This window comes from Cryptomeria japonica, chromosome 7 (genome assembly GCF_030272615.1).
Source record: "Cryptomeria japonica chromosome 7, Sugi_1.0, whole genome shotgun sequence".
In the NCBI taxonomy this organism is placed as follows: domain Eukaryota; kingdom Viridiplantae; phylum Streptophyta; class Pinopsida; order Cupressales; family Cupressaceae; genus Cryptomeria; species Cryptomeria japonica.
In genome coordinates, this window is record NC_081411.1 from 768003561 (window position 1) to 768014122 (window position 10562).

Here is a 10562-nt window from a genome sequence, read left to right on the forward strand (position 1 = left end):
TAGTACAATTTTGAATTCAATATTTAAATAGAGCTTCCCATATGAATATATATAGACAGTCCACATGGAGGATGAGGGTAGGAGCCTACATTTACTATAATCTCTGCACTACAGTACACTTAAGGAATATAAATTTATAATAGTACAATTTTGAATTCAATATTTAAATAGAGCTTCATATATATATAAAATAGTAGAGTTAACAAATAGATATGAAATATCATCTAAATATTATTAAATAGTATTTTTGGATTCAATTGTGTATGGTTTTGATTTGACATTAGTATTGTACTTAATGATATATCACCAAGAAGTATATATAATTAAATCTAAAACACAACACTCTACTAACTTCATAGGTTATGGAAAAAAATGATATGAAAACATTTAAGAATTAGATAATAATAAAAAAAAAATTATATCATTTAAAATCTGAAATTAAAATAATAGTGTGTAATATAGACTGGTATTTAAGATTAAGAATATAATGATAAACTTGATGCACATACATCACTTTCATATAAATTTACATAAGAAATTATAATTTAAAGGGAACTATTTTACATTAGGAGGATGTATTCATTTATCTAAGATGAATCTTAATGTGATGTTTATTTTTCCTTTAAATTTTTCTTTATTATAAATAAATGATATATGTTTATGGTAGCATTATCATTAATAAATTATTCAAAATTTAATGTTAATAAGTTAGTTATAAATTATAAAATAGAATACAAATATTGAGTACTTAATATAATAAAATAACATGTAAAGTTTAAATATATAAGTCTTTTAGATTAATGATTCGACAAAGTGATATGTCAAAGAAGTCAAGAGTTAACTTTTTATTGTAAGTATTATTAAATAATCTTTTTATTGTATGTAACTTTAAATAAATAAGTATTTGGTATAATACAAACATAAAGATTCTAAGTCTATTTTGTTGTGCATAAGAGAGAGAGTTTGAATCTTACTTCTATAGTGTAACAAAAATGTAAGGATATAAACATAAGCATTATGTCCAATTTAATAAATATTTTTTTGCAATGAAATATTAATAATGATTTTAAATATTTTAAAAGGGTATTTTTTTATTTATATAAAAAAACTGTTAATTTTTTATTAAAAAAGAGAAGCATATTTATTAAATAAATTATAATTTGTTTAGTTAAAATATAATTAAATACTAACTAGTTTATATTAAGAAAATATAATCGTAATAAATGAAAAAAGACTAATTAGGCTTGAATTAAAGAATATATGTTAATCGATAACTAAAATGTAAGCAAATTGTTTCTTTATTGTTCCTTTTTGTTATATGTCAATTTGCCTTCACACTTTTGGATCTTTGTTGCAGGCAAAATTGATTTTGATGATACCATAGTTTTCTTCTGTGGCAACTAGATAGTGATATTTTTGGTTATATTTTGAAGTTTTTTGGGGTCTTTATGGGATTATTTAAAAAGATTTTGATACCAACAATTTTCAACAATTTTCAAACAGTGACATGAATTCTAGAATGATTGTTAAGTGATTTATTTGTGCAAGTAATGATTTTTAGATCATAAGTCTTAAATTATATAATTAGAACTGAATGTACAACTAAAAGGATCAAGGTTGAAGTTGTGAAGACAACCTTGTACATGCAAATATTGTATTATGAATAAGGATAGATAAGTCAATTAGATTGTGCTACATAATAAGTATAGAGTTAGTTGCAAGCAAGATTAAGTGCATAGGTTCAATTATATACAAAAATACATAATTTACAATTATATACTAGATTAGCCAAATTAAAATCAATTAAATAATATAATGAAAATTGATTAACTGTTCGTACTAAACATTAAGACTTACAAAGTTGGAAAAAAATTAGTGATACTGTCATTGATTTCCAACGTTCCTTTTCTTTATTATTAAGCTAAAGTTTTATGTTTACACTATCTTCAGCTACTCCATACACAACATGAATATGTTCAAATATTCTGATAACATTTCCCAAAAAAAAAAAAAAAAAAATTACTTATTACTTTCTAAATATAGTGTTTCTATTATCAGCATGTTGCTATTTTTAGCAAATCAAACCTATTAAAATGTCAAGTAATGCCACTACTAGAACAAAAATGGAAAGCGATATATTCAATACTGAAAAGACACACACCTGCTCGCTTGCTGACAAATTACAGAATTCTCTCTTACATCATTCGCAGCACTGCAGTGAATTTAACAACATCATTTGCAGTGAACTACATACAACTGTTTAACTCTTACAATATGTATAGTAGCCATAAAATTAACTCTACAATTGGAATATATTTATGGTAGCCATAAAGCCATTAGACTGCAGCAACACATTGAAGACAGGGATGAGAAGCAGAAGAAGTTCTGGTGATTAAATGCCTGAACTCATGAATATCCACAAACCCATCTCCATTATAATCCACGCTCTCAATCATGCTCTCACAGCAACTCACATCCTTCCCCTCCACAAATCCTAATCTGGAGAGAACATCAGCCAACTCCATTGCACTGATAAACCCATCTCCATTCTGATCAAAAACATTAAATGCCTCACAAATTGCCTTCTCCTCATCTTTCACAATATCAACTTCTTCCTCATTTGAAAATACAATTCTATAAAACTCACCAAACTCCATGGTAGTGAGGAACTCATCACCACATGCAGACACTGATCTCACAGCTAATTCCACCTCCTCTTTGGGCATTTCAAGACTTAATCTCTCCAAAAACCTCACTATCTCATCTGAACTAAGTTTTCCGTCACCATCTTCATCCAATGCTCTAAACATACTTGCAAGACACTCATCCTCCTCTTCTGCATCTTCCATGAAGATTTTAGGTGAACTGGAATCACTTGACTCAAAACATGGACTCCTACTATTACCACTTTCTTCTCTCAACAGTTTCTTACTCCCTGCAATGGGATGCTTGGGATTTTCATCATCAGCAATGTCATGATATTTCCTATCTACGTCACTATGCTCATTGTCATTAACACCACTACTAAAAACTGTTTGAGTGTTAGTGCTTTTCTTAGGACTGAAGAGACAACCATAATACCAATTTCCCTCAATGATAGAGTAATCAACATCCAAGATTGAAGACATATTTGATATATTCCTAACGAAATATGTTTCTTCCTATTTTGCTAACTTAAAGAACTATCTTTCTCCACTACTATCGACTACTTCTAAGCCTTGGCATTCCTCTATTTTGCAAACTTAAAGAACTATCTTTCTCCACTACTATCAACTACTTCTAAGCCTTGGCATTCCTCTATCTGACTCTTTACCGTTAAATAGTATTTCAATCGAAAAATCTATTGGCTATTGAATTGAATAGAAGGCGGGATGTTTTAGTCGTTGAGAATAGCCTAAGGAAGGTGGGAGGGAAGCTGCTTGAGGCATATCAGTTTGAAGGTAAGTTAGAAGCTCATTTTGTACTTTAGTAATGACAATCTAGTACCTGCAAGTACAACCAAAAGCTTTCAATTATGAACGGCAAGATTGCAATGCCCACAACTGTAATATGAGGAGGGTGGGTCCATCCATTGCATTCGACATATAAGTAATAGAGAAAGGAAGCTTCGTAGGAAAACTCCTCAAGGAGGAGAGAACATCATAACCAGAAATGTATGCATCAGCTATTATGACAGAAAACAGACACTCCACATGGAAGATGAGGATAGGAGCATATGTAATGACTCAGCTTTGATGATAAGCTACATTAGATTTTTTAATCTTAAAAACTTTTTTGGGGTTTCCTCTTTTAACCTGATAACCTGATAAAGTACATGTCACATTGATCATAACATATTATTTAATTTTAGTATATTTTATTTACTATTTGCATTAGATTGAGGATAATAATTCAATTTATAAAATATGGTATTTTGTATGTTGTAATAAAATAATTTTGTACATTTTTTAATATTTTTTATTGTAAAATAACTTTTAAATGATTTAATTTTTTCTAATTTTATAATATATTCAAATACAACATATTTCCTAAAATAACAACAAATAATATAACATAGAATTTGTTACAATAGAATTAAAATTATTATTAACATTTTTTCTAAACTAAATTTCCATGTAACACTAACTCTAACCTTAATTGAGCCCTAATGGTAACACTAACCTAAGTTTATCTTATAATGGACACCTTATTTTTACCAACTCTAATGTTAACATTAAGCTAACTTTAACCCTAATCTTAACTACAATAAAAAGATAATACATATTATTTAATTTTGATATATATATTATTCAATTTTATTGTAAAATAATTTTAAAATTATTTAATTTTTCAACAAAAATAAAAATTAAATAACTCTTTTTTTAATTTATAATATTATTAAATATGAAATTTAATATTTTTTATTAAATTGACAACAAATAGAATGAAAACTTATTCATAAATAATATCATGAGATTTTTATGATGTACAAGTAAGCTTCTCCTGCCCTCATATTTCATGTGGGGTTTCCTGCAATGAAACTACTTTTCGAATCACCGGAACTTCTTCTGGTGCTTATCCTTGTCTCCAATGTGTTGCTGCAGTCTAATGGCAAACAATATTTCATGTGGGGTTTCCTGCAATGAAAGTACTTTTCGAATCATCGGAACTTCTTCTGGTATAGAGTTTTGTAATTTAGAAAGGAAACAACCATGTACCTCTCCAGTTTTGATATATCAGTTTCCATGTTTGCCTTGCCTAATTTAGTAAGCGAGAAAGAAACTCTGTGGGACTGTCCTCTTATAGCTAATATAAATTTGAGAATTGTTTTCCATTATTCAAGCTTTTGTATAAAGTAGCCGAATAGAGGCTTATATAAAGGAGGAAAACATGATGTTCAGTGCTCCGATTAAACCATGGATTTTCAACACCTTTTATTCATACTAAAAAAGTATCAATCCTAAATAATATGGGCTTCTATTTTATAAAAATACACTAGAATTCTATAAAAAATAATAATGAAAAATTTTCTCAGGTGTTTTGATTGCAAGTCATTTCAAGCAAAACACCATATCATATTTGGTAATACAGTATTACATGTCCACAATGGCAAGGAAAATCATAAAGAACGAACATAGATCCATTAGATATTTAGAGTTTGTAGATCATTCATAAATCTTAGGATAATAGCTTAAATTTGTATCATTATTTGATAAAAAGTTAGTAGGTATTTTTAACATTCATAGTCATTTCATGGTCAAAATATATCATACCTTTATTTCCTAAGAGGAGGAAACCTTACTAGTGTCTAAAGGCTAACTTATACTTTCTTATTCTTATCATTAAGTCAAGACACAATACCATAGTGTTCAATAAAAAATCATAAATATTTTTAGTTTAACCAAGTCTACAAGCATTCCCATGCCTTCATATCATATCTATAGACCATGATGACAATGACTCTAAAACTTCATTCGCTATAGTAGATTTTGGAAAGCCAAACACCTTAAACTTCAAAGTGGATAGATTTGATGATGATATACTATTTTGTTTGCCCCAATATATATAGTTGGAACATATTAAGGTGAGTTCACATCCAACTAAGGCAAATTTAGCCTCAAGCTAAAATATATTAAAGAGGTAGGGTTGATCAATATTAACTGCTTCCCAATGAAATTTAAGTCACATGCAACTCCCTTTAAATTTAAGCTACTACTATGTTGAGAACTTTCACTTTTCTAAGTTATAATATAACTTACAAAAATACCATAAACAACTATTCATCATATACAACAATAAATTATATCTCTCCTGGATTTCTAACCTTGATGGAAGGTTTCCCTAAAGAAACCAGGAACTAGCATAACCTAGAAAGATCATGTATAAAAAACAAAAATACAACTATATATGATTATACTCAATGAATCAATTCAACATGTAAGGATTCAAAATATTACTAAGAACAATTCTTATAAACTACCTCTACATACAATGGTTGCATTATTAGCCATCATTATACACAACTAAGCATCTTAGACAATTTGTGTTATAAGGACAAGGGTTTGAATCAAATCCATACAATGAAATTATGCATGGTCAACATGAAATGAATCTTGTAATATTAGAGCACATTGTAGTAATAGGAAAAATATCATCATCATATAGTACTTAAGCAAAAGACTTAATATGGCTCCAGGAAATGTCCCACCATAATATAATTAAATGATATTGATATCACAATCACATTATAATATGAAATCCTTCTCAATAAAAAACATAACATGCATCTACAAGACTAAATAACAATCACTTGAATTTTGGAAGATATGCAATAGTGATTATAAAGTTTCTTAAAGCATGATCAATGCTTGAGTCATACTCAAGATAATTAGGAACAATATATCCATCAAATCAGCATATCAAGATATACATTTGAAAATGTTATTAATAATAATCTTAACATGCTAGTTTCATTTACCTTATGATGCAACCTAATATTCTTTAATAGTCTAGTTCACAAATCAGATAGTATTCACACTTTAAATTTATGATAAATGTGTCCTCAATGGTTGACAATAAGTGATTCTATATAGTAGCAAAAGGCTTTTGTACTTTGATTCCAATTGTCATAAGATGAAGAAACATTTCAACCAATGCATCTTTCAAAATCCAACATTATGAAACTAGCAAGCAACCTAACATTCTAACAATAGTGATTTCAAACTCAACAAGGACCTCATAGATAATTATTAAAGGGTATAGTTTTTTTCACAATCTACTATAATAATATAACTAATCTATCAATAGTTTACCATCTAACTAGTATAACTTATGCATTCCTATGAAAGTAATGATCTAATAACATTTTCACCTTCAAAATTTAGATACATCACACTATGAAGTTTCTATTTCAATTTATATCTTACAACCTAAAAAGTACATGTTATACATAAAAATATTAATGTGTAATCTCATAGTTCCACAATGTCTCAAACCCTCCCTCTATTATGTTACATCCAACTATAGTATACATCTTGTAAATGTGTTCAATTAATTACACCATGCTAGCAACATCACAAAGGTCAATGTTAATAGTAATTTGTAATATTTTAAACATTCATTCATCTTTATGGTTAAACTCAAATGACTCATAATTAATGTTGGAAAAAATCTTAAAATATCATTTTTGTGGAACACTATGTAAATTATTTTGACATGAGATATCTTCAATGAAATAATAGGAAGATGTTGAAGTATAGAGATGTACATGATGATAGCATTATGTTCAACTTATTTCCAAGGTTCATACATTCTTGATTGTTGCTTTAGGTAGTCTAGGTTCTGGGTTTAACTCCTTTTTTTGGCATGATATTGTTGAGAGTCTATTGCATATTACTTCAAATGTTATAGAAGAGGCTCACCTTATAAGAGCTAATCTTTGGATCACTAGACTAAAATCCCAATTCTTCTAAATAAAAAAAAAATAAAAAATAAAAATACTAAATTGATGAACTCCAACCCTTTTTATTCTTTGCACCAGTATATATGTTGCAATTTTCACCATGCTTTATCATTAAACTAGAATTGGTTGAGGTAGGATGAATTAAAGTTTGACTCTCTTAAGAAGAAGAGAAACAATATTGTCTATGATGAGAATCAAAACAATAGTGTCATATAGATAGTATAAAACCTCATACACCTTGTGGGTTCTCTGCATTCTATTCCCATTCGGCTTGCATGATGTCTTGCAAAACTCAAAAGAAAAGCTCCTCAAACCTGTCCTTGCATAGATTCCATTTATACAAGAAAGTAACTCTTTATATCCCGATAGAGATAATGTCCAATTTCTCTTAGTATCTGCAACAACTTATATAACACATTATGAAATTTTAGATATTTAATATAATTTGCAATTGTATGTTCACAAGTAATAAGACTTTTCTTCTTCTTAGCCATTTATATTGAAATATGAAATTAATTTTTTTGAAACTACCAAGTAATGTTAGACTAAGGTTTTATGTTTTATATATTTTTAATTAATTCTAATACAATCTAGAATAGTTAAGAAAGATGTTTAAATTTGTATCAGCTATGAGACAGTTCTCTTTCCAAAAACAACACTAGTTATGTGATGCAGAGCATCCACACACATACCCAACTAAGGGAGATCTTTCTCGCAACTCACCTATCTAATTAGGTGTCAACCCCTCACTTTCTCACAAGATCCCGCATAAGGTCATTGGGTGCTTATAAGGCCTCAGTACCCCAAAACACACCCATGTTCATCAACACTTCCCCAACCATTGACATATAGTCAAATAGGGAAAAACAACATAACTAGACCCCAATCCAAACTTTCCAACACTCAATCACTACCAACACTCTTTTGATAACCACTCACTCAATACCATCTTCAATTAGGACTTCTAGTTGTCTTGGATACAACTCCTAATGCCAAGTAAATACTCACCATTCCAAGGTATTGCATTGACACTTCAAGGGGACTCTTTTTCATAGCCCAAACACCAGTCTTTACCCTCCCATCCACCCTAGAACACATGGAGAAACCTACTATTGCAACATTACCCTACTATGACAGTCATAACTTGTTTAGGAGAGTCAAGTGACTTGGATCATTCTTTTTTCGTAGGATTCCAAACAATAACAATGACACTAAAGGTGATGTAGTCAAGGAAGGGAGATCTAATGAAGGACAACCGAACCTTGCAACTTAACACATAAATCATGCAAAACCTATCGGTAACTGGTAGCAAGTTGCCAGAAACAATAGAAAGAACAATCGGTAATATAATAGAACACATAACCGATAAATAACTTGAATAAATCTTATTACAATCTGAAGAGTTACACATGCCACATGTTGGATCGCAGTCTAGGATACAAATAATGTTTACAACACAATTAAAAGATCCACATATCATATCGGCTTCTGGGAATAGTCTGTCAGTTCTACCCAATCCGAACCTCAGCCTTTCGGCTTGAGTCCAACCAGTTCAGAATCTTGTCGGATCTACATCTTTGCTCGATCTCAAAAACTTTGTCTTCTATCTTCTGACTTCTATCTATCTTCAAATGATTCACCAGCTTCCATTTATACCGTCAGCAAATAATTACACCTCAATCAAGTCGACCCAAAGACCAACCTGTTCATGAAACGTGCAATGGTAACATGTCGACTCAAATCACTAAGAACAAACACACCAAAAAAAAAACATAAAACAATGTACAGACCTCCGAGAATACAGGCCAAGGCCCAAAGAAACATCTCCAACAATTCACAAGTCACGAAGATCAACCGCAACCCGATCCAACTTTGCTCAATACACTGCCAAACTAACCGGTAAGATCATATCAACTAGGCCAATAATGGAATCGATAACTCACCAGGAACAAAACCAATACAAAGATCATGAACACAAGGGAATAAACCCAAAACCACAATGCTAAACACTCAAATGAGAAGAAATGCCATGCTCTCAAGAAATTCCACTGAAAACTGCCCAACCGGTAAGAACTAGACCGGGGTTCTTGAATCAAACTCTCGAGGTTAATTGAAAAGTGAGTCCCATTACTTAATCTAGTTCAACAATCTGTCAATAGGTACTTGCAACTGCCTCAGGGGGGCTCAGTGATCTGACTACAACTTTCGGTTGCCTCTCCACAATGATCTACCAGTCCAAACTGCGGCCTACCTCAATCGGTAATTTGTTCAAGTCTCCACCCACTAACTGCCTCAAGCTCAAGCTCTAGGATCGGCAGTCTACCTGCAAACCTTGCTTTGCCTCACATTCGTCGATCTAAACAAGTTTACAAGCTACCTCAATTTTCTCTCCAACCAACTGGTGCACAATCAACACTCTATCCAACAACAGGTTCACAAACCGGCTCAGATACCATTTGACATAGTCAAGACAGGGAGATCCAATGAAGGCAGCCCAACCTTGCAGCTTAACACATAAATCATGCAGAACCTGTCGGTAACCAGTAGCAAGATGCCAGAAATAGTAGAAAGAACAACCGATAATATAACATAACACATAACCGATAAATAACTTGAATAAATCTTATTACAATCTAAAGAGTTACACATGCCACATGTTGGATCGTAGTCCAGGATATAAATAATGCTTACAACACAATTACAAGATCCACAGATCATCCACATATCATATCGGCTTCCAGGAACAGTCTGTCAGTTCTACCCCAATCTGGACCTTAGCCTTCTGGCATCAATCCAACCGGTTCAGAATCTCACCGGATCTACATCTTCACTCGATCTCAAAAAATTTGTCTTCTATCTTCTGACTTCTATCACTAACTCATTTGGGTGCATTTTCCGACAAAGATTTCTGACGAACTATGGGATTTCTTTTGCTTTATTGGATTTTACAATGCAATTTGTATCAAATTTCCCTTTTTTTTTTAAACCTTGCCCATGTTAGTCAGAATTATGATGACAATGGTGTTCGTCGGAAGTCCTCATTGGAATTCTAACGAAAACAAGATATGTTTAAAAAAAAGAGTAATGTATGTGCGTTCATTATATGCGGGAATGGTGCAAA

General features: G+C 30.9%; 1 protein-coding gene across 1 annotated transcript; it reads right to left on the bottom strand.

Annotated features, from left to right (window-relative positions):
• Positions 1 to 2113: 2113 nt before the first annotated feature.
• On the bottom strand, positions 2114 to 3288 carry LOC131059922 (calmodulin-like protein 3). Its single transcript, XM_057992992.1, has one exon. It carries the CDS (start codon positions 3126 to 3128, stop codon positions 2337 to 2339), a length of 792 nt encoding a protein of 263 aa, XP_057848975.1. The 5' UTR covers positions 3129 to 3288; the 3' UTR covers positions 2114 to 2336.
• Between the last annotated feature and the right edge of the window lie 7274 nt (positions 3289 to 10562).

Excerpts from the sequence above, each read along its gene's own strand:
- LOC131059922 (XM_057992992.1), bottom strand. The coding sequence starts at position 3,128 with ATGTCTTCAATCTTGGATGTTGATTACTCTATCATTGAGGGAAATTGG.